Source organism: Pholcus phalangioides, unplaced genomic scaffold (assembly GCF_987345545.1).
Source record: "Pholcus phalangioides strain wild (caught in Gottingen) unplaced genomic scaffold, Ppha-v1.0 ptg000004l_1, whole genome shotgun sequence".
Lineage (NCBI taxonomy): Eukaryota > Metazoa > Arthropoda > Arachnida > Araneae > Pholcidae > Pholcus > Pholcus phalangioides.
Genome location: NW_028301597.1, coordinates 52,649,926 through 52,676,222, shown reverse-complemented (window position 1 = coordinate 52,676,222; position 26,297 = coordinate 52,649,926). Strand labels below are relative to the sequence as shown.

Genomic DNA, 26,297 nt, shown 5'->3' with positions numbered 1-26,297 from the left:
CAATGAAACATGCAAAAACTAGGTGAATTCCAGTTTTTTTGAACACATAGCACAATCATTAAAGATTGAAATATTAAAATATAAATTAAAACATCATTTTACTTTATTGAAGCGTAACAAACTATAGCGTGCCAATCATAATACTAAAAAAATTAAGAAAAATGTTGAATTTCATCAATTTCTATAAACTTAGTATGATGCGAGGCAGGAAGATGTCAACTGATTCTAAAGTTTTTTAAATCATTTTTTTTTAAATTAAAGGAAGCATGCAAAAGAGGTTTGAAAATTAAAACTTAATTTTTTTTGGCCCACCCTAGTGCACATCCAAAAAGATCCTCCAGTACAAACTACCGTATTTTAATGTGCACAAGGAACCCCTTTTTGCCTAAAATTTGGTCCCTGAAATGGATGGTGGTGGTGGTGGGGGGGGGGGTGTTTCATACATGTTTAGTAAGCAACAACATAGATAGCATTGAAGATGATGTAAAACTTACGACAAGGGTGACTGATGATAATGAACTAGTTTATATATAGCTGATTTTGATGCATCAGATAAGAGTGATGAGGAATTTAATAGTTTTTATGATGAATAAAAATTTCTTATATATAAATGTATGTATATAAATCTTTGATGAAAACTTTCTAACTTTGAGCCTGAAAAGGGGTTAAGGGTATCAATATATATTTTTTTTTGCTATATAAATACCACAAATAATTGAAGCATTGCAAACACTACAAATATAATGAAACCTGTATGAAACAAAACATCTGTCTTTTGACAGATTTTGGTTTTATGAAGGTGTAAATCAAAGTGATAATTATTGAACAGAATATATTTTGACTCTGTTTAAGACAAGTTTCCGTACCATACAGTGTCCACCTTAGACAGGTTTCACTGTAATTTAAGCATTGAAAATACAGTGGAACTTTGGTTAACAAGCTTAATTCATCTAAAGTGCTCGTTATTTGAATCGCTCTTATATTGAATCAAACTTCCTTATAGGAAATAATGGGAACTTGAACAATTCATTATTTATTCTCATAAAAAAAATTAATGAAAACTGCATCAAATCAATAATGTAACACAATAATAATATAGTAAATACAATAAAATATGTATAATATAATAATACCATAACTAAATATGTAATACAACAGGTTTCTGCAAATTAATTTATTCTAAACGATGAGAGAGAGGGGGAAGGACTATCATTTAGGACAATTTACAGACTCTTTTGTTTGAAAATTTATTCTTTTTGTGTGACATTGAAAAAGAATCTATCCATTGACACTTGCTTTTGACTCTTTTTTAAGATTTCTCAGAAATAGGAAATTGCATTGTCGTTGGACAGATTCATTGCTTGATACAGCTATATTATATTGGCTCTCTTTTTTTTACAAAATTTTACACGGATTCTCTTATTCTATACATCTTTCTAATCTCATTTGAAGTAAAGGACTTCTCCTCACTTCACTCTTCCTTAGACAAGACACCCTCTAAAAGTTCTTGCGGTTGCATGCAAAAGAGATCCATCACTTCATCCATGGTCAACTCCTGGCCATGTTCCATCACTAGTTCTTGAATGTCATTCTCATGCTCCTTCAGTTTCATGGTCTTCCCCATGGATGCCATTTCTTCGACAAATTTTGACTCCTGTTCATGAGCCAGTCCCTTAAAGTCATGTTCAATACTGCAATCAGCCCACAGTTTTGCTCAGCAGAATTGTAAAATTTTAAGAGCACATAGGTGTGGTTAGAATGCTATTTCTAGTTTCGTATCATAAATATTCTCACCCTCACAGGTTAATTTTTCGAGTGAGGTACGTTAATCAGAGACTGTAGGGGAGAACATTACTCACAATTCCATAGTACATATGTCGACGAAAGCAAAACACCACCAGCTCAGTTGTGATAATGTAAAAATAAAGAAACAAAGAGCGAAATTTTGCTTGCAATGCGAATCATTACTTGCTAACCGAGCCAAAATTTATAAAAATTTCTGCTCTTTAGCTGAATCACTCATTAACTGAAGTTCCACAGCACTATAAATAATTTGAGTATTGCAAAAACAATAAATGTTTATAAACAATATTAAATCAGAAAATAATGAAAAGAAAAAAAAGCTGATGAAGGAAGCAAAAAGAAAAACTTATACCCAAGAACAGGAGTTATGAGAAAATATAAGTGCAAAGGAATCAAAGCAGGACAAGGTGAAAAGAAAGTCGCTTGCTGTGACAAAAGAGGAAATATTTTGGATAAACATTTTCCCCACCTCTCATATGTCTCGGTTGATTGCTAGTTGAGAGAAGATCCACACCATCACTGCTTGAATCAGTGCCTTCGACTTGTTGTTCAACAGTCTTACATCGCTGCCTGGGTGGGGTACGGGCAGGAGCTGTCATCTCAATGCCGACTCTTTGATTCGATAAATTCCTGTCAGGCTCTGACCAAATATCAGAATCTGATGAAACTTGATGCTGATGACCATGAAGCAAATCAGCACCAAAAAAATCCAGAGCTACAGCATGATTATTTGGAACGCTTGCACTTTTGGAATAACTTCCTGAACACACATTCTTTGATTCGGGATTGAGATGTCCTGATGAATCTATCATGCCAATACCTAGATCACTCGACAAATTGTTAGTTTTGGCTGCAGAGATTTCAAAATTTTTGATAAAATCTGAACTAAAAAAACTTTTTTCACCACAATGTTTTTCAGGAACTTTATCTCCATTGAACAGGAGATCATTGATACCCTTACCTCTCTTGGAAATTTCACATTCTTCTTCAGGCAAAGTATCATTGACAGGATGAGACTGTCTCCTCAGAGAAAATGGAATTGAAAACCTGAGAATATAAGAGAAAATATTTTCCAGTATTAAAACAGATCGTACTATCATCAAGTGCAAAAAAAAAACAAAAAAAAAAACCACTAAATTTTTTTTGTTATTTAATAATAAATATAAACTTAAAAGCAAAGCAGAGTGAAAATTTTTTCCAAAAGGTGAATCTCTTTATATATAAATATTGGCTCCTTTTAACTAACAAAATTCTGTGATTAGTCAATCTATGCTCACCTTGCAACCAACTTTTGGTTTTTTTATAAATGTTTTATGTTACAATGCAAATAGTGAGCTCTTTCATAACTTGACTTATGGAAATTTTAATCATTTTCACTCACCACCACTGTTTTTCTCCAAGAAAAACAGTCCTAATTTTTTTTTTTTTTAACTTTTTCGGGACTTTATGACCCATTCTCATGCTGGAAGACACATTATTGCGAAATAAAAAAAAAATATCATACTTACACTTTATATTGGAAATAATGCATATAAAACTTTAGGTGCCAAAACAGGTTTATCTAGTCACCCTGCCATCTGGGATTTGTCCAGCCCTGCTATCTACACACTGATGCTGTTTAAGTACCGAAATGATATGGTTGCGCAACATAGATTATACCAAGTACAGCATCATCTACTTTTATATTTAAAAAAGTATTTTTTCCATTCGCCAAAGAAAATTCCATTTCAGGGTGTCTACCAAAAGCAAAATTCAATTACTTATCGGGGACTTTTTCTCGTTTGACAAAATGAACCATTCTGGACTATTTTCTGATATTAGTGGTTCTCAAACTGTGAGTAGCAATAACCTAGGCAGTTTGGGTTAATAAAATAGGGGTCCTAATGAAAGGGGGAACGTGAGTGAATTTACAAAAAAAAATTTAAAGTTGATTTAAATACAATTCCCCATAGGAACTGGACCCTAAAGGCTTAAGCCACACAATCCCGTCCTCCCTGCCGCAAAAGCGGATACTGGTAGTTTCTTGAATGGGGGAGACGGGCAAATGTCCACTTTCTGCTCTTCTGCCTATGGCAATAATTTTTTTTCATGGGGAAGGGGAGAGGAAGAGAGGTGATCATCCCTATCTCCGCTCCCCCCCGCATACCCACCCATGAATTCAACCAACTTTGCGAGGTTGTCTAAGCCCTTGATAAATCATGAATATTCAATCCAACCCATCCTTGCGGGGTCGTATATACGGACGTCTGGCAGTCCTAGACTCCCCCCCCCCCCTCAATGTTTTTGCTGTGTGTATCAAAGTTCCTTCGGCACCTACAACTAAACTTTCCAAAACAAGCTTTACGGGCGTGCCCGCGCATGTTGAAAATGCATCATGCGAATGAAAAACGATTGAACATGCTATTGATTGATATTAAGTCATGTACATAACATCTTCAAAGCGATGGGAAGCATACCATTAGTGGGCTGAAAACAGAGCAAAAGAGCATAACAACGTTGAATGGAGCTAGGTGTAATTAATCGAGCAGTTTGTTCCATTGGTTCAACGATTGCCGCCGACTGTCGAAATCCGCAGTTTGCCGTCGGAATCGAGGCACATCGCCAGATAGGTACATGCATCACAAGAAAACACTGTCTAAATAGTATGTGCATGAATAAGCCCATTTTTTTACTATTACATTACCGCATGCAGACAAAACATATTGCGGCACAGGTAAAATAAAAAAAATTAAAAGAAGCGTTTCTTACGTACAAGAGCCAAAAACATTATGTAAGGGATACAAACATAGTCGGGCCAATTTTGCAATTCGCAGGGAAGCCCAGCAGGGGGCTGACAGGGTTCCAGCCCAGAGAGCTGATATCCCCATTAAAAAGTCTCGCCACAGAAAACAACAGGCCTACAATGATAAATTATTCAATCATTACACTTCACTCATAGTTAGAAAAACTGGTGGCAGATGGCAGCACTACACATATAAGAAGCATTACACAGAAACAAACTTCACGTCAGGTTTCACAACACATACACACACATTCCCGCAAGTACCAATTCGTTAGTGGTTCTACAGAGGAATATGGATGAGGTGCATGTGTGGTTTAGTAGTAGCCCAGAGACCCGAGATAATTCACAATTTTTTTTTTTACACTATTAATTCAGTATACGGGGCCTGAGAATGCTTAAGATCTCAGCTTAGGGCCCTACCGCAGGATGTGGGGCCATTAGACCAGTGGTTCTCAACCTTCAGAATCCCGCGACACGGTTGACTTCTTTTTCTTGACTGGAAGGCTGAAAAGCATATGGGTGGTTTGAAATCTCATAACAAAACAGTTCTGCAAACTAAATATCGAAAAATAATTTGGTTTCACTCATCATTGATTATATAAATTAAAGCACATTCACTAACAAAAAATTTAAGAATGTCCCAGAAAATGGAACACATGGTCAGCCTGTGTAACAGAAGTAACTTGAAATACCAGACAGATACCCATGTTAATATTCCTTATGGAACCTCTAACATAAAGGGCATCTATTGGAAAAGTAGCAACACCCTCCATCACCATCAATCTATTCCAAGGGTGGGAAGTGACTAAGTCCATTTCGGAGCAGCAAAATTCAGGATTTGGAGCAGTTTTGGAGCAGCAAAATTCAGGATTTGGGGCAGTTATGGAGCAGCAAAATATGGGATTCGGAGCAGATATTTATAAATTAGAGCAGTGAAATTAACTTTAATTAATTTTCGCTAACCCTCAACCCTTTTCAAAATAAAACTGCACTGTCTTTTGTTATCAAACATCTTTTCGTCAGCTTGATTTTTGTTTTTGGTGTTTTAGGCTTTTGACACCTTGTTTGAAAGAGCAGCTGTCATAAATTTTTTTGCACCAGTCTATTTAAAATGATTTTTGCTTACTGAGGGCACTATTTGCTGCCTTGAACAGCAGCACTTCAAATGAGCTAAAAAAATTTTATAAGTTTTAAATTTTTTTTATACTTGGAAAGAAATTGTTGTAAAATCGGAGAGAATTTCGGAAGAATCAACTCAATGTTTGGCGATTTAGCACTCATTGGCGAGCTGATACTCGATATTTGGCGAGATTGACGATTTTGTTGGACTGTTTTCCTTCTTTTTTTCCCCCTCCATGCACGTGCGGGAATTGGTTGTTCCGACGCTATGTGAAAATCGGCGGCGGCGTGTTCTCACCCTCGGGAGCACGGATATATAGACCGGTTTTTTCTCTATATGTGCGATGTCTGTTTTTTTTTTTCATGTATGTATGTATGTCGGGATTTGATTTGTCGGCCGTATTTTCTGATGAACGTAAATGATCTTTTTTTTGCAACTTTTATAGAATAAAAGTTAGAGTTCAAAATGAACTTCCGATTGTTGTTTTTCTTTCTTCAGCTCAGTCGACGCGCTCTGCCCCCAACAAGGGTTATGGGCCCAGAGCCTGTTTTGGACTGAGTTGTTGAAATTAGGGACTTGAAAAATTTTGAAAATGACGTCGGAAGGTAGCATCTTTGCTTATTCAAAGTTGAATAAGGACAATTATCGTCATTGGAAATTCAACACAAAGATGTTGCTGATGAACCAAGGACTTTTTGGTTTTGTGGATGGATCTGAACCCGAGCCTTCATCGGAAGCTACACGGAAAGAAATATTGCAATTCAACGTAAAGAGGGATAAAGCGCTCTCAGTCATATGCCTGAGCATAGAGGATGAATTGAAAAACCTCTTATTAGAAACCTAAGATCCGAGAAAGGTTTGGAAAGATATAGAGCAAGCCTATGAACCGAGAACACGAGCAAGAGTGGCAGCAGTTCGAAGTGAATTCATGGGAATAAAATTGATGTCGTCTGAAACGATGTCTATGTACGTCGGCAGAATTTTCAGAGCTGTCAACGATTTGGAACTAGCCGGACGAAAGGTGCCCGATGATGAAGTGGCGTTTCAACTTCTAGCCCATTTACTGCAGGCGCATGACAACGTGGTGATGCAGTTGTATCAACTTTCAGATGGAGAGTTTACATCAGCGAAAGTACGCGAAGTGCTTTTGTCGGAGTACGATAAAGTTCAACATCGTGAAGATGAGATGACCTCTGAAGATACAGCGTTTGGTTCGACGTAATGTCGAAAATCATCCAAGAAGGTGAAATCAAGATTCAAGGACTCGAGAATGTGCTACAAATGTGGAGTCATCGGACATATCGCGAGAAACTGTAAAGAACGGAAAACTGTGATTAGCAGCAAAATGAAGAAAAACAATCTTCAGTGTGTGGACAATAGTGAAAGTGGTGCATTATATGCGTCCGCGATGATATCAACATCAAAAGGTGTGCAGTGGCTAATTGATACAGCCGCAACTGAACATTTTTGTAACGACAGAACCTTTTCCTCAACTTTTCGAGAAATCCCGGATGGCGAAGCCATCATTGCAGAAGGAATGACAAAGGTTCTTGGATCCGGTGATGTTAAAATTAAGATACGTGGGACAAAAGGTAATGTAGAACTTTTGAAGATCATGTTTTGAGACTGAAAAGGGCATTATACGGTCTACATCAGGCCGGAAGACAATGGTTTTTTGAGTTGGACAAAACATTTTTAGAACTAGGTTTTGAAAAATTGTTAAATGGAAATTGTATATATGTATATAATTGGAATGTTATTGTATTAGTATATGTTGATGACATGGCGGTATTTGCCAAAAATGAGGAAAATATGAATATTGTAATAAGTTTGTTAGAATCAAAGTTTGAAATGAAAAATTTGGGTTCAATTTCATGTTTTTCAGGAGTACAATTCGAAAATGTGGGAAATAAGTTAATTATGCATCAAAAAGGTTATATTGAGAGAATGCAACAAATTTACAAAAATATTCCCGAATGTAAATCTAATATTCCATTAAGTACAGGTATTACAATTCAGGGGTGTCAAGAAAGTGATTCCGTAATCACTGATGTTCCATATCGGAATTTAATCGGAAGCTTATTTTTTTTAGCAAACAGGACGAGACCCGATATAATGTATCCAGTTACTCTATTATCACAATATGGTGAAAAACCATCTGTTATTCATTGGAAATTATTATATCAAGTATTTAATTATGTTGTTAATACAGCTCATTATTGCATCAATTTAGATCATAGTAAGAATATGGACTTGATTGCATATTGATGGACTTGATTGCATGCAAGTTGGGCGTCTGATAGAGATGACCGTCGTTCCATGAACGGATATGTTATTTTCCTAGGGGGTGTTCCGATTTCGTGGAAATCGTCGAAACAAAAATTTGTAGCGATTTCAACTATGGAAGCGGAGTTTGTAGCATTATCGGAGACAGTCAAAGAAGTTATTTGGTTGTACCGAATTTTGAAAAATTGTGAAAAATTGAATTTACTGTTGCATATTCCTACTATTTATTGTGACTATCAGAGTGAGATACATTTTTCAAAGAACTGTGTTGAAAATCGGCGAAGCAAACACATTGATATTAGATTTTTCTTTGTAAAAGATTTGTTAGAGAAAAATGAATTTGTATTATCACATGTATGTGGAAAAAAAAAAATGTCGCCGATATGTTAACGAAACCTATGGGTAATGAAAAATTACGTTTTTATTGCAAATATTTATTTTCAATGTAAAACAAAAAAAGGAAAAAGGGGTGTTTTGTTGAACTGTTTTCCTTTTTTTTCCCCTCCATGCACGTGCGGGAATTGGTTGTTCCGACGCTATGTGCAAATCGCCGGCGGCATGTTCTCACCCTCGGAAGCATGGATATATAGACTGGTTTTTTCTCTATATGTGCAATGTCTGTTTTTTTTTTTTTTTTTCAGGTATGTATGTCGGGATTTGATTTGTCTCTCCCTTTTGATTGCCGGCCGTATTTTCTGATCAACGTAAATGATCTTTTTTTTGCAACTTTTATAGAATAAAAGTTAGAGTTCAAAATGAACCTCCGATCGTTGTTTTTCTTTCTTCAGCTCAGTCGACACGCTCTGCCCCCAACAGATTTAACGCTCGTTATTCGGCAAAGTTTCTAAACTAACATTCGTAATTCGGCGAACATGCGCTTTTTACTCCCGGAATGAAATTTTTTTCCCGAAACATCGGGATTTAACACAATGACGATCGACTACAGTAATTTCTGCTGCTTCCAGTGATGACTTTTTTTTTTTAAACGGAAACACTCGAATTTGCACTTTAAAGCTGAAAGGCATTGCAAACCATCTTCAGTTCCACGATCACGGACAATATCGGGGTTTCGCAATGGAAAGCCCGATCAGGGGCCGATAGTTTAAGTATAGGGGAATAAAACACGCTCTTCTCGTAACGAAACGTTTCGTGGCTAGCAGGAACAAAAATTTTTTGGCATCCTTTCCGAAATTCCGGGCATACTGAAGCAAAATTAGCAATTTGGCGCAGAAAAATGTGAAAATAAGCTATTGGAGCAGGATGGCGCAAGATATTAGTTTTGGCACAGTGCGGCGCAGGGTTTCCACCTCTGTATCCATTCCACCTGACCAAACTTGAGAGGGGGTGGGGGTGTTGCTGATAAAATTCTTGTCAAAAAGGGAGGAGGGGGGGGGGGGGTCCGTGCTTCAAGAAGTTTGGGAACCACTGCCATATGATGTCAAATACCTACCAAGGAATGATACCATCTTATTAATATCAACTCGCAATTGATACTAAGTAAAATTCAGATTTTTATGATTTTTTATAATGCACTAAAGGAGCATTTGCATAACTGCCCGAGATAAAAAAATATACGTTTGTTGTTTCAGCTATGGGAGTTTTTACAGTAAATATTATGGAGATTTTCAACAGAACATTACATGGCTTAAAGCTGGACATTAAAATGAATTCAAATATTGAAAGATTTGATTATCATAATTTGTGGAATTGTACAATTCTTACCTGCCAATTCCATCATTAAATGATGAAGTAAGAATAGAGGAATCAAATTGGGACAAGCAGCTTTGCTCAAAAACTGAAAAGACAAAAAAATTGAACATTCTTTTTATTCAAGATAGAATATTACGGTTGGAAAATATAGCAATACAGTCACACCTACTTAAAATGGAACATAAGGGAGCCATAAAATATTCACAATGCATAAACTTTGTTACATTCATGTGTGTTCAGATAGACTAATATGCACTTAGCCTAAATCAAACATCACCACATGCATGATAAGCAATTATTGATGAAAATTCTTCAAATAAAAAGTAATTTTCTGGAAGAGTAGGTAAACTTTTCCTAATGATACTCAGAAAAAACTCCAACAAAAAAGGCAAATACAAGAGAAAAAAAATCAAAACTTAGTTTTTAGGAGTTTTGATTTTTCCTTGTATTTACCTTTTTCGTTGGTGATTTTTCTGAGTAGTAATTTTCTGCCTATACAAATATAAATACAATGCCACAACCGGCAAAATGCCCAACGAGGTGGCTGAGAAAAAGATGCCCATAACAAATATGGATGTACACATGATACAATGCCCATAAAGAATATTATGGTTGTCTTATTCCAAGTATGGATAGCTTCTCGATTTACCCCAACATGTTTATCGTATTTCTTTTTAAACGTGTCAATTGTAATTGCCATGCTATGTATTTGTAATGCTATATTATGCACATTTCACTTCTTTGGGGGGGGGGGGGGAAGGAATACAATATAAAACAGTAGAGAAAATTACCTTTTGGGCGAGACAATATACCAGAGAAAACAACTTAAGTAGATCCAAAATAATGAGAGAAATACAGCTAGATGCGTTTTGGAAATGTAGGAAGTTCCTTCTGCAGTAGCGGAAAAAAAAATTAAAACTAAAAAAGGCAAATATAGTGGGAGTTACTCTCTGTTCAGGACAAAGAGTCGAAGTGAAATGATCGGTAACGTGAGAAAAAGGAGGAGGAAAGGAAAATAGTGGAGCCAATTACTGACAAGAATGTGATAGTGATGCTGATGGAGAAAAAATTATTGCAGACACTGTTGCCAGATTTCTGAGAAGGGTGGTGTGCTAGTTAGGGTATTGGCTAGTTGGTTTGAGTTTTTGTAGATGTGGAATGATTTATAAAAGTCCACCTCAAACAGCAAGGGGCATTTTTGAATAATTTTGGCTGATGAAAAGTTGAATTTATGATCAAAGGACCAGCAATGTTGGACTATGGATGAGCGTTAAAAGTCTTGGTTGGTTACATATCTTCTCTAGATTCGTTTAAATGATGCGTAAGGGCACATTTAGTATAACCTATATATGATAATCCCCATTGGCATGAAATGCTGTAAATGTCCCAGTTGTTGGGTCAGTTGTACTCAAATTATGGCTTCAAAAAAAAAGAAATGGATATCGCATGACATATGTAACGAAATGTTGATGCTTATGAGTAATTCAATTTTGAACAAATTAATTTTTAATATCAAATCAGCAGATTATTTTTCTTTAATAAATGATGGATGAAACAGCCAATATTTCTGTTAAAGAGCATGTATCATTCGGTTTTATAATAGTCACCAGCAATCTTGAAATTAATGACATGTTTCTGGGGGTCTACTCGATTGGAGACACATGAGCAGGGGAACACTTCAACATGGTTCAAGATGTCCTTTTGCCCTTTGATTTAAAACAAATGAATTGCAGAGGACAATGTTATGATGTCTCTAATATGGCTGGTATACGTGGAGGCCTACAAGCAAAAATATTGGAGGTAGAATTCAGGGCAATGTATGTTCATTGTTTTGCTAATTCCATCAGTTTAGCAGTTCAAGGCACATTGAAAAATTTGATAGATTGTCGCATGTTCTGAATTTTATCAGAGGCATGATTGTACATGTGAAACATTCCCCCAGAAGATTGGAATTTTTTCAACTGCAGTGCGACAATGATGCAGTCGTTTTGCAACCAACAAGATGGACAGTTGTTATGCTTCCCTTCATGCAGGTTTCTCAAATTATAACAAACTTCTTGAATTTATGTCAGGGCAGAACTGAAAAGTCTAATACTGAGAGTAAAGACAATGGCTTCTTTTTGCTAATTAACACTTTTTATTTTACCTTGGTTTGATAACCAAATTAGGCTTTGTTATACTGATTCTGTAAATACAGAAACTTCAAAAGTAAAATTTGGGCTTCCGAGAAGCTGTAGGTAAAGTTTCAACTTTAATAACCACCTTACACCATTTTAGAAGTGAAGCCAGTTGTAGTGAAGCTATAGTTGAATTTTGATAATTTCCAAAATTTTCAAGAGGGAGCTCATAAAACTCACTGGACGATAATTGAACACAGCTTCCAATCCCCTAAGGATGATACCCTCAGCAACACTACTCCTACTCCTGTAAATCAGTGCGACTGGTCCCAACAATTTATTAGCATGTTCTCTGAGGACCCATATCATCTGGTCCTTGTGCTTTGCTTGCACATACATTTTTAGAAGATTTAGGACATCCACATCTTCCACTTGAACACTGTTGACGATTTTATTACCCCATGCAACACCTGTACATTTAATAGCATCTTCTCTGTTAAAAACTGACGTGAAAAAGTCATTGAAAGTACGACACATGCCTACATTGCTCTCTACCTTAGGCCCTCCTATCGAGAGAGGGCCAACTGTCCCATTACATCCATTATTGATGTATCGAAAAAATGATTTTGGGTCACAGCCAATGTTATCTGCCAACCTAGATTCAACTTCCTTTTTACTATCCCTTACAGTTTTCTTCAACACCCTCCTTTTATCAGTAAACAGAGACAGGTCACCTCGTCCACTTTTATACTCTCTGAATGCTCTTTTCTTTTAAAGATAAAGGTTACTCATGCTATCTATAAGCTATCATAAAAGCATGCTATCATGCTTGTATGAACGGTAGGGGGCATGATGTACAAACCCATTTTTTTTTTCAAACAAAGGGCATGACGTCGTGCAAAACAGAGAACAGATTCATACTAAATTTTTCCCATTGACTAACTACCCAACTGATTTCAACCAGTCTTTGGAAACTTCTGCTAACTATTCTCTCAAAACATCAAAGTTAAATGAAACAAGTTAGTGAATCATTGGTGAAACAAGTGATATTCACTATTATAGCAGATTTCTATAAGGAGGATATAGATCCAAAACGGCTGAAACTACATCATGATATGTTGTTCGATATATACAGAGCAGAATTGAACTGCAAATCTTTCAAAAAATTTCACTGCATTATTGATTTCTTAAAGAGAAAAAATTATGATATTACAAAATGCTACCAGAACTAAGTTAATTAGATTATTTCTGACAATTGCAATTACCACGTGCACAGCAGAGAAATAAGTTTCCTCTTTGTAGCACCTGAAGTCAACAATGGATCAAACATGCCTCAATTCTGTAATAATTTTAAACTATCAACAGCTGACAAATGAACTAGATCTTGAAGATGTGGCTGATGAATTTATAATGCGGAAAGAAATCCCGAGTCAGGCTTTTGCATGAAAGAAGTGATGTGCGCAAGAAGAGATAAAATTCATCATGGAGCACACAAGGGTAAGGTGATTTAAATGTCTTGAATATAATTATGATGTTTATGCTGATTGTCAAAGCAACTGTATACACAATGAAAAACCTAGATATAATGATACTCTTGCTCTGCGGCATCCACAAGGGGGAATACCCCCCCCCACCTTTACAGCAGAGATCTTAGTGTTATCCTGCAGGAAAAAACGTAACCTTCCCTTTCTGAAATAAAAAAAATGTGAATACCCCCCCCCCCAACTTCAGAAAATCTTTCGTACATCTATGCTCTGCAAACCAGAAAGAATATTTTTGTACAGGTATTATCGTTATATCGAGAGGCAGCAGTCTAATATTAGAGTATAGTGTCTTTTCTCTTAGCTCATGTATTTGCCAGGTTTGCAAGAGGGCCAGGGTTGAATTTCCCCCTCCATTCAAATTTATAATCTGAGAACGTCAAGTTCATCTATGATAATTTCCATATCAGTAAGCCTACTCACATTCAAAAAATTAATCCCCTCCACCCCCGGCACTCAGACTCGATGGGAATTTTTTTTTAATCAGAAAAAAAAATTTAAATCAATTAAGAAAAAGTTTCACCCCCCCCCCAAGCAGAATATAATTCCATGTCAGTCTTTCCATGCAGAATAGAGAAATCGCATCTCATAAAACATAAGTGTTTCCTTTTGTGGATGCTATCAGTGATTGATAATCTTGGGTATATGAACTCTTAAAAGCTTTATATTTAGCTTCATATAGCTTAAAGTTTTATATTTTCTTTCTGAAGACATATTCAATCGGAGCAAACAATTTAAAAAACTACAAAGCTGCTGATGAAAAACTTATGTTTACTGTACGACTGTTAATGGGATACAACGTTTATACAGGAATTTCGACAACCAAGATCATGTCCCTGATAAATGATTGCTGATAAACGCTAAGTAAACAAAGTCACATCTTGGCCAGTTGCTTAAATGTGGTCACCAAGACTTTTTTTTTACTGCTGCTCGATGGAAATGACCAGGCTGTCATGTATGGGTTTTCCCTAACGACGAAGGCAATCATTGACGTCATGACAATGTGAAAGTAGAGATGTAAAATTCTCAAGAATAATCTTTCAGAGAATATTCTCTGGTCGGACTACTATTATAAATAACTTGAGAATATTCTTATAAATTCTTGATGAGAATATTCTTCTGTTATTTATAATATAGTTACATATAATATCCTTGAGAATATTCTCTAGAAAGACTACTTTGATAAATTAATGGGGAATATTCTTATAGAAAACTAGCTTACCCATCGCGGGTTGCTGCGATCTCAGAAGATAGGAAATTCAAGGAAACTCGTTATGATAACATTCAACTTACACTGTGAACTTACACATGTTTGAAACTTATTCATTTTCATATGGAAAACATTTCAAAGCATCGTTTTAATTCTATTTATTTATTAGAGTGCTTGTGGATACACGATATTAATTGTTTTCCCGTCTGGTGCGTTTACAAATAAATCGGAAGGTTTTCCGACGCGTGAGCTGGCCACATACAGTTGTCCATGTGAGAAGCACGGATTCTCCAAATCTAGCCCACACACTTGTAGCGATTGTCCTTGTGCTTTGTTGATGGTCATTGCAAAAGCGAGTCGAACCGGAAACTGTAAAACGTTTGAATTCAAATGGCATATCTGCTGGGGTCATTGGAATACGTGGCAACCACAATACATCCTCATCCTTGAATTTCCCATTCAAAATTGTAGCTTCAATGACATTGTTCATCATCTTTTTCACTGAAAGTCTTGTATCGTTGCAAAGTTGTGGTCGATCGATGTTTCGGAGAAGAATGATAGGCACGCCAATTTTCAATGTTAAAATGTGCGGTGGCATACATGGCAAATCGAGTGAATTCAAGAATTCCGTTGAGTAATTCACAACTTCGTCTTGATTCATTACAGTATCGATGGACTTATACGTTGTCGCTTCGCCTGGTATTCCGTTTTGAATGCTGAAATTGATGGCATTGACATCGTTGTTCGTAGCTGCTAATAATGTATAGCACGTGCACTGAGCCACTGATGTTTTTTGTAATTCCGCGCGATATTTGGGAAAACATTTTGAATCAATTTGTGTTTGGTTGATGTCATCTTACAAAAGTTTGTTGGCAATGTGATACATTGTGTAGATCTGTCGATTGCCATCTTCCCATTCCCAATATCCAGCAATTGTTTTGCGAAACGTTCGGCGGATGCATCATTTTGTAGTTGAACACGAATACTGGTTTCCAAAGTCAATTTCTTTACACATGTCGCCATAGAACTGATGATTTGAGACATGCATTAAGTTCATCAGCGGGTGTTGAACGCGGTATGACTTGCAGAATTTGTCGAAAATCACCAGACAATAAAATGAGTGTTCCACCGAAGGGCTGTCCACTTCCCCTCAAATCTTTCAGTGTATGATCAAGCGCTTCCAATGCTTTTTTGTGAGCCATTGTGCATTCGTCCCACACGATAAGTTCACATGTTTGGAGAACTTTGCCATTCCGGAATTTTTGGTGATATTGCATGTTGGCGTCTCAGTGGTTTGCAAATTCAACTGCAATTTCAGTGCTGAATGCGCTGTTCGACCACCATCCAAAAGTGTTGCCACAATTCCAGATGATGCAATTGTCAGTGCAATTTTATTCCGTGATCGTATGGTTTACCAAAATGATTGAAATGAGAAAAGTTTTGCCTGTACCTCCGGGCGCTTCTATGAAGTACAATCCGCCGCTTCGATTTCTAACTGCTTGCATGATTGTATCATATACAATGTGTTGTTCTGGAACCAATTTCGGAAGATTCTTTTCAACAAATGTACCCAAATCATCGACATCGAAGTGTGTTTCACGTTGCAAATCACGATCATACGCATCATTTGCAGATCGATTTGGTGCATACATTCCCAACTGCACCAATGCTTTGTTAGCGATTGACAAACATATATCCTCGATCGAAACCAACGCCTCATTATACACGTTTGGTGTGAATTGCATGTCCGGATTCGTTGCTCGCAAACGACGTAGTGCAACGTCCCTTATGGGAGTTGCTTGCCCGGTTCGAAATATCCAGCAATAAAGTGGCAAACGACAAGTGGAAAATGATTAGAAACAAACTTTCGCATGAAATATTATTATTTATTCAATTATATGGGCTAGTTAATTTTAACAATGGATTAGTATATCTTGGAGCCCTCTATTTGACGTTAGCAGTAAAGATACTGGCTCACCAATTGATGATCAACAACAGTCAACCTGTGCAGCGATCGGACATCCGATGTTGTTAGCTTTTCCGTAAATACCAGAGGAGTTTTCTCAGTTGAGAACCGGAACACCTTGATCAGTTCCTGGGGGCCTCTCGGTTGAGGGCCGGACCACCTTGCTCAGCTCCGGGGGGCCTCTTGGTTGAGGGCCGAACCACCTTGATCAGCTCCGGGGGCCTCTCGGTTGAGGGCCGAACCACCTTGATCAGCTCCGGGGGCCTCTCGGTTGAGGGCCGGACCACCTCGATCAGCAATGAAGAACTTTGACTGTGAAGATTGTTTTATATTTTGATTCCGGACCTGCCGGAAAACGGATTCAAATAATGTAGATTATTGCATTTTAACAATTCAGCCTAAGGCCAATAGATACGGTAGTAAGACGGTGAACCGTCCTACTAGAGGGCTTCAGTTGAACAGAACAAGATTAGACGAACGCAATGTGAGAGACAAAGAGGGAGGAATTTATACTCCCCTTTTACAAGAAGTTTGGGACCACATGTCCTCGCATGGCCTTTTCGCCTCAACAAAATTATCGAATTTGCATATTCATGCGTCACTATTATAAACATTACAATTTAATTACATTGGGATCTGGCAACATGACATAATCCGGAGAGCTGATCAGACTCTCCCGATTATGTAAACATTACTAACATAACAATATGAAATGAATTGTTCCGACGGAGGTCTGCAGCCCCCCGCCGAAAATAAGTGAGTACAACACTATATTTTCGTATCCGCACAACGAGACTTGCAACAACTCCCCCGGGAAGTTCTTCGATAAAAATAATTTAAACTGGGCTAAGCCTCGCCCAACTATACATATATTGGATCAAACCCCTCCACGAAAATAGCGGCATCGTCGTCATGAGGGAAATTAATTTATGTGGGACATCAGTAGCCCGACCTCTGGCCCGTTCTCGTTCGACAGCCGAAAGACCCCACCCGCCGACTGCCGAACTAATCGAACACTCTGGCCCTTACCGGTTCGCCAGTGGGCCCTCGGGTGGTTTCCGGTAACTGAGAGGTCCCTGGGGTCTAAAATAAGAAGGAATTTCCCACATAACGACAAGACCACCATTAACGTAGAGGGATCGGATCCCGATACGTTACATTCCCCCTCACCACGGAAGAATTTTTCCCAAAAAAAAAAAAAAAATTCTATAGGTTAAAAAAAGTTAATTTACAGAAATACTTGCAAAAACTATGTTAACATATCACCTGGTATATTAAACTTCCCACTAAAGGAAAAGTTATCGACAGCCAAATCAGTATCCCGATTTTGTAAGTATCGCGAAATTTCAACACTGCTTCTGAATTTTGTCCCTTCGGGAGAGTAATAATAGACGTCAATACGAGGTTCTTTTTTCCTCTTAACGAGAACCCTTTGCCACCCTCTCTGAATCGGAACCAAAAACTTAGAGTAACCTACGGAAGATTTAATGAAATTCGTTTTCACCATCTTAGGAGTGGTGTCCTCCTCGGGATTTTGCCGGTTAAAGGACGTACTAGAGTTAGTGCAATTAGCACTATTTAAGGGCGTTTGTGAAACATGATGTCGACTCGGATTACTGGAAGTGTGTTGTACAAGGACCTCTCTACTCTCAGGTGACTGCGGGACAGGCTCAAGAACGATTTGGTCACTACTAACGAATTTTTTCAAGTCACAAGCATTGACTTTATAGACATTATCATTGGATAAATCCACTATCAGGTAGACAATAGGTGAAATTTTTTCCAGGACTCTACACGGGCCGTCCCATCGTGGTTTCAACTTCGCCATAACATTGCCTTGCGCACTAAAACGGAAATGCGTTCTCCTTAATACCAAATCATCCTGATTAAAGGTGTGCAATAATCTTTTTTTGTCATAATATCTTTTTTGTCTCCTTTGTTGTTTTTTGACATTTTCCTTAACTTGCTTAAGTAAGTTTTCGGGCAAACTCACCCTTTCCCAAACCGGTATGTCCATAGCCCAGTCAAATGGTAAAACTAATTCTCTACCAAGAAACAATTTAGCTGGCGACTGACCCGTAGTTTCCGAGGGAACCGACCTAATAGCAAGACCAAAAAAGGTTAAATTTTTGTCCCAGTCTTTATGTTTATCACCAACATAACAGGAGATCATCTGTTTAATTGTCTTATTAAATCTCTCGGTAAGGTTTGATTGAGGATGATAGGGGGTTGTGAACCTTTGCTTGACCTGGAGAACTTTACAAGTTTCCCTCATAAGGTTTGATATAAAACAAGAACCATTATCGGAAACTAATCTTTTTGGAAAGCCATATCTCATACAGTACTCATGAACAAACTTTTTAGCAACTGCACTTGTCGTAATTCGTCTTAGTGGAAATAACTCTACCCACTTTGTGAAATAATCGACGACGACTAACAGATGCACGTTCCCTCTGGAAGAAACGGGAAAGGGACCCATGGTGTCAATCCCAACCATTTCTCCTGGATGATCAACAGAGGTTGACACCATGCCTCCCCATCGCCTCGTATTGTCGAATTTGCATGTTTGGCATTTTTTACAGGACAGGACAAATTTTTTTATATCTTTACGCATACCGGGCCAGAACGCGCGTTGTCGGCATCGCTGAAGAGTTTTATTGACTCCCATGTGACCTGAAATGGGATGCATGTGCATTTCAGTCAAAAATTTCTCTCTACATGGTGGAGGAATTACTAGCAATTTTTTATTCCTGAATCTAAAAAACAATTTTTGATTTTCGAAAAGGTAATACTTTTCAATTTTTTCATCAATTTTTTGTCTTCCGACAGATTTATCATTAAAATACTGTATAATATCTTGGTAATTTTTTTTCTGTTGAACAATTAACTCAGGTAAATCCAAAAACGAGAACAAATATAATTTATTATCAATTTTTTCCTCGAAATCAGTTTCGGCGGTGACAACAGCGGGCATTCTGGACAGGGCATCAGGGGCCTGCATGGTCGAACCTTTTCTATATTCAAACTTTAAAGGATATTCCTGTAGTAATTGAGCCCATCGGCTTAACCTCCCCTTCAATTGTTTAGCCTCAAAATACCAGGCGACTGCCCTGTGATCCGTTACTATAGTAACAGGTTCTCCTGAAAACCAGGCTCGAAATTTATTACACGCCCATATAACAGCGAGTCCCTCCTGTTCTGTTACCGAATAATTTTTTTCTGCTGAATTCAAGGTACGACTGGCATAGGCTAACGGCTTTTCCCCGTCAGGCTCAACTTGCTGCAAAATGGCTCCAAGCCCAATTCCTGAGGCATCTGTGTAAATTTTTAAGGCACAATCTTTTTTTCTTGTGGTTAGAACGGGAGCACAAGACAAGAGATGTTTCAATTTTTCGAACGCCTGTTGGTGTATTTTGTCCCATTTGAACCTTTGCCCTTTTTTTGTCAGGCCGTAAAGGGGGTTAGCGACATCACCAAAATGGGGAACAAATTGCCGGTACCACCCGCAGAGTCCCAGAAAACGTTGCACCTGTTTTACTGTTTTAGGCCTAGAAAAACTTAAAATGGCGTCGGTTTGGTCCTGTTTTACGTGCCATCCTTCTTTGGTCAAACAGAGACCTAGATATTCCAAATTTTTTTTATAGAGATTACATTTGTCTGGCTTAAGAGTTAAGCCTGCTTTTTCCAAACACGAAAATACTGTTTTCAAGTTTTGTAAATGTTCCTCAAAATTCGAACTGTAAACAACAATGTCATCCAAATAAAAATCGGCACACTTACCGACTAAGTGGCCCAGGATTGTAGTCATCATGCGTTGGAACGTGGCCGGGGCATTGTTGAGTCCAAAGGGCATTACCTTAAATCGGTACATTCCAGAATCGGTTATGAATGCCGTTTTGTCCCGATCCTCTAGCCGCACTGGAACTTGCCAATACCCTGAGGCCAGATCGAACGTAGAGACGAATCGTGCGTCACCCACTCGTTGTAGAATTTGATCGATGAAAGGCAAAGGGTACCGATCGGGTGCCGTAATTTTATTCACCTTTTTATAGTCGACGACAAATCGCCAATCACCAGTTTTCTTTTTGATTAAAAAACACGGGGAAGCCCAGTTTGTGGAGGCAGGCTCAATGACGTCATCACAGAGCATCTGTTGCACCTGCTCTTCTACTAATTGTTTTTTCCATCGCGGAAGAGAAAAAGGGGATCGAAAAACCGGTTTTCCGTCAGTCACGATCTTATGCTCAGCAACGTGAGTTCTACCGGGAGTGTTTCTGAACAAATTCGGAAATTGTTTTAACAATTCAAACAACCTTTTTTTCTGATCGGAATCAAATTCCGATTTACTTACTAAATTTTGCATTTTTTCCTGATCAACATCTCCTTTATATGACAACAATCCTCCTTTAAGTTCAAAGTTTTTGAAGTCAACTATAATTTCAGTTTTACTCAAAATATCACTGCCGATCAAGATCCCAAATGGGACCCTGGCGAGCACTATCAGATCTGTGTGCACGACACTGTTTCGTATCTCCACTTGGGCCCGAAGAATCCCCACAGGCTGACAGTACTCACCGGATGCCAACTGAAATCTATCACCGTGATAGGGTCTAACTTGATTAGTGGGTGAACCAACCTGCCGAGCCAGATCGAAACTGATCGCTGAACAATCGGCACCGGTATCAATTTTTGCTGTCAAAATCTTGTTGTTAACTCTCACAACTGGATTAAGAAAACTAAATTTTTTACTAGGGGTCTTTTTACCCATGGATACACTACCCCTTCTCATGTATCCCAGGTCTAGTTTCCCTGCTTCCCATTTGATTTACAATTTTTTACAATATGGCCGATTTGACCACAACCAAAACAGGTAACTTGTCGAAAAAATTTATTTGTCCTAAAAGGCCGTCTTGAAGGTTGTACTACATTTTGTGTAGGTCCCACACAATTTTTTCTAACTTCAGGTTGAAATTTCTCAACACAATTTTCACAAGATTCAAAATTTTTACGAGATTCAATTTGAACATTTTCACGCGTTGCAAGAAATTGATCTAACATTACAAATAATTGTTGCAAAGAATTAGGCTTCCTAACTTCCAAAAATGTTCTCACATTATAGGGTAATTGTGACATTATAAGTTCAATTTTGTCCGACTCCGGAACGGTTAAATCGAACGACTGAAAAAGATCTAACTTATGTAATACGAAATCAAGGTACGAGCCCGTCGAAAACTTTTCAGAGAATAAAGCACGAGCTAATTCAACCCTGGTATGATACCTTGAAAAGGTTTGTAATAACAAGCCCTTGAAACTTTCCCACGATTTATGGGGGCCCCATTTTTCCCATTCGTGCCTGCCTATCGTTTGCCACCAGGCCTGAGCACGACCTTCAAACGTGCTTACAACTAACTCGATCTTATTAGGAACACTGTAAAGATTAAAATACGATTCACATTTTAATAAAAAGCTTCTAACGTCTTCTCCACTACCTGAAAATATAAGACTACCAACACTGCGTTGGGTCAATGGAACCAAAGCATTTGCGGGATTTAAAGGTAATGCCGGGGGAAGTATTACATGCGTCTCGCTATAAGGATTTGACATTGTTGGATAAGTAAAGTTCATTTGTGAACCATTATTCGATTGTGAACCACTTGGTTCCGGTTCAATTTGTACACGAACATCATCACCTAAATTTCTAGGCGTACTATGATTATTAGAATTCATCTCTAAAATCAATGTTAAATATCAAAAAAATTTTTTTTTTTTTTAGCGAAAGTACTTTCCACCCGCGGTTTGCCACACTTACTGAGAACCGGTCGAGCCCCCAAAATTGCAACGTCCCTTATGGGAGTTGCTTGCCCGGTTTGAAATATCCAGCAATAAAGTGGCAAACGACAAGTGGAAAATGATTAGAAACAAACTTTCGCATGAAATATTATTATTTATTCAATTATATGGGTTAGTTAATTTTAACAATGGATTAGTATATCTTGGAGCCCTCTATTTGACGTTAGCAGTAAAGATACTGGCTCACCAATTGATGATCAACAACAGTCAACCTGTGCAGCGATCGGACATCCGATGTTGTTAGCTTTTCCGTAAATACCAGAGGAGTTTTCTCAGTTGAGAACCGGACCACCTTGCTCAGCTCCGGGGGGCCTCTTGGTTGAGGGCCGAACCACCTTGATCAGCTCCAGGGGGCCTCTCGGTTGAGGGCCGAACCACCTTGATCAGCTCCGGGGGCCTCTCGGTTGAGGGCCGAACCACCTTGATCAGCTCCGGGGGCCTCTCGGTTGAGGGCCGGACCACCTCGATCAGCAATGAAGAACTTTGACTGTGAAGATTGTTTTATATTTTGATTCCGGACCTGCCGGAAAACGGATTCAAATAATGTAGATTATTGCATTTTAACAATTCAGCCTAAGGCCAATAGATACGGTAGTAAGACGGTGAACCGTCCTACTAGAGGGCTTCAGTTGAACAGAACAAGATTAGACGAACGCAATGTGAGAGACAAAGAGGGAGGAATTTATACTCCCCTTTTACAAGAAGTTTGGGACCACATGTCCTCGCATGGCCTTTTCGCCTCAACAAAATTATCGAATTTGCATATTCATGCGTCACTATTATAAACATTACAATTTAATTACATTGGAATCTGGCAACATGACATAATCCGGAGAGCTGATCAGACTCTCCCGATTATGTAAACATTACTAACATAACAATATGAAATGAATTGTTCCGACGGAGGTCTGCAGCCCCCCGCCGAAAATAAGTGAGTACAACACTATATTTTCGTATCCGCACAACGAGACTTGCAACAACTCCCCCGGGAAGTTCTTCGATAAAAATAATTTAAACTGGGCTAAGCCTCGCCCAACTATACATATATTGGATCAAACCCCTCCACGAAAATAGCGGCATCGTCGTCATGAGGGAAATTAATTTATGTGGGACATCAGTAGCCCGACCTCTGGCCCGTTCTCGTTCGACAGCCGAAAGACCCCACCCGCCGACTGCCGAACTAATCGAACACTCTGGCCCTTACCGGTTCGCCAGTGGGCCCTCGGGTGGTTTCCGGTAACTGAGAGGTCCCTGGGGTCTAAAATAAGAAGGAATTTCCCACATAACGACAAGACCACCATTAACGTAGAGGGATCGGATCCCGATACGTTACAGTAGGATGTCTTCACTCATGTAATCTTTGTATTTTTCCCAAAGATCTTTCGGATTGGATGGGAAACACGTTGTCAATATTATCGCAAATAACGTGCGTATTTGCTGTGGTTGAGCAGTATTCGATGCATCAGCAAGTGCTGTGTCCCAATGTGCATCATTTTCAAGAAGATTTAATTCTTGGCAAGCTTCTCGATAGGTCACACATACTTCACCATTTACTGTTCTCAGTTCTTGGAAGGATTTCGGTCCACGTACGTTAACTAACAGTAATCGCAAATAAAAACATTCCTGATTGTTTGGATGAACTGTATACAGACGGCCTAACGCGTCGGACGAATATAAATTCGGATGTCCTTCAACTGGTTTGCCCTGTTTACGACGTTGAAACTTTTTCGCCGGTGCATTCCATGTGTAGTATTTCGGCACTTCTGAGTAAAGTAGCATTCTCTTGCGGTTGTTTGCGGTGGCGAAAATGCTCTTGCATGTAAATTTTCCGTTGTAAAATACACCCGCTGTCCATTTTCAAGATGAACTGCCAAATGAACAAGTGTTGGATGACGTTCATGAATTGGAAATGAGAAAATACGCCAAACAGCTTCATTGCTACTAATGTAGCGTCCCAATTGATATCATTCGATTTCATCGATTGGTGCAGATGCATTTCCCACTCCAAAAACTGCCATATCGCTTCCTTTGTTGACATATTTGCAAATGTATTTGATCGATTTCACTGAATTGCAATACTCATATAATCATCAGCTGGCATTCGCTCGAGGGCCATCCTGAACAGTCGAACTAATTCTTTGACAACGTTGATCAACTTGTTGATCAGTGGTTCCCATGAAATAAATTTGGAGAAATTTGTGATCTGAATCCGGCAGTGATGGAGGTGATCCAGCACGATGATAAATTTGCCCTTGCACTTTGAACGTTGGCATGTAATTGTCACGTATGATTTCTGTTGCACCGAACGATGTCATTTGGAAACATGAATTGTACTTGCGTATGTTTGCCAAGAAATGTTTCGACTGGCTTGTGTCACCTGATACCAACGTTGATAATGGTTCGGGTGGTAAATACAATTCTGGCAATTTCACTTTTCCACCTGCGCAGCAAATTCCTGGAGTTTCATTCTTGAATTTCAATGCACGGCAAATTCGCATAACTTGTCCATTTTTCCAATAACGACACTTCGATGAAGACTGTAATCATAATCAGCATCGTAGTGGAACGCAGCAAGATTCAAATCAGCGTGCAGTGTCTGTCTGGATTGAACATTGCGTTCTGGATTGGTTCCCAGTCTTGCTATTCGTTGGTCAATTGTTTCATTCGAACGGGCTTGAGCAGTGCGTACTCGATTGGCTTCCAATCTTGATTCTCGTTGCTCGTTCGTTTGAGAAGAACGGGCTTGAACAGTTTGTATGCGAACAGCTTCTAATCTTGCTTCCCGTTGCTCGTCTGTTTCTGAAGCTTGTATTGCCCTTTTATTTCGTGCTTCAGACTAATCGATTTCCGTTTGGGGGGCATAACTATGCTCACAAATTCGCTGAAAATAAATAATCGCTAAAAAATCGAATAAATAAATTCGCTGAATAAATAAATGGAAAAATTCATGGATATGCCACACAGTTCGTTATAATGATAACGAACATAATGATAGTAACATGATGAATGGATCCTAGGCCCCAAATAATCTTTTTCGGAATGTTTATTTTGGTTACTGTGGTTCTCAAAAAATGTGTTTCAGACATGCATATGCCATAACGATTGTTTGCCTCTTCTTTAATGCTGCCAGTATAACAGTTTATTCCTTTAATGGTTTGTCACTTTTCCAATCCTCCTAGTAACTGAAGAAAACTTGGGTAGCACGGGATATTTTTGCTAGATGAACATGATACTAATAATTAGTTATTACTCCTTTTATGTTTATAAACAAAATATCTATTGACACCTCAACTTGATTGCTTTGGAAGTTACTTTTTTCGCACTGATTATTTTATTGTTGTATCACCAAGCTCGATGATAAATATTTCGTTTTTTTAATAAATCATTATGTATATAATGCATAATAATCAAATATAAATCAATAAAAAATGATTTAAAACTGTAGAATGATAATTATTATAAAAATAATGATTATAAAAATAAAACATATAAATCGCCATTGTCTACCACCAGGTGCACAACTATGCCAGTAATCTTCGACACACGTGCCACCTATTGTAGGATAGATGTACTATGCCAGAAACCTTTGCGGGAGTGTACTCAACAACTTCCCGAAGTTTCATGGCGATCGGATGAATGGTGTAGTAATGCATAAAGGACAGACAGACAGACATTCGTTTTTATATATATAGATAAGAATTATTCTCTGAAAAGTTAATAAAGTTAATAATAGTCCTTTCACAGAATGTTCTCTTCGATGAGAATATTCTTCAGACACTGAAATTTTTCCAGAAAGTATTATCAAAAATATAAGTAATAACATGTATTATAATAAATAATCTGGATAAATAATTTGAAAATAATTATTATTTTTGATAAGAATATTCTCTAGTAATTTATAATAGTAGTCCT

The 26,297-nt window shown here is 38.1% G+C and overlaps 1 protein-coding gene across 8 annotated transcripts in view; it reads right to left on the bottom strand.

The window, feature by feature from the left end:
* LOC149087828 (uncharacterized) overlaps positions 1-26,297 on the bottom strand; it is a 337,458-nt gene that overhangs the window by 109,962 nt on the left and 201,199 nt on the right. For 5 of the 8 annotated variants that reach the window (XM_089231740.1, XM_089231739.1, XM_089231738.1 and 2 more), the window contains exons 14-15: positions 9,714-9,786; positions 2,273-2,850 (exon numbers count right to left, since the gene is read on the bottom strand). In XM_089231740.1, coding sequence (XP_089087866.1) covers positions 2,273-2,850; positions 9,714-9,786 — 651 coding nt within the window. The remainder of the gene's footprint in view (positions 1-2,272; positions 2,851-9,713; positions 9,787-26,297) is intronic. The other 3 variants (XM_089231745.1, XM_089231744.1, XM_089231743.1) reach the window with 2 other exon arrangements.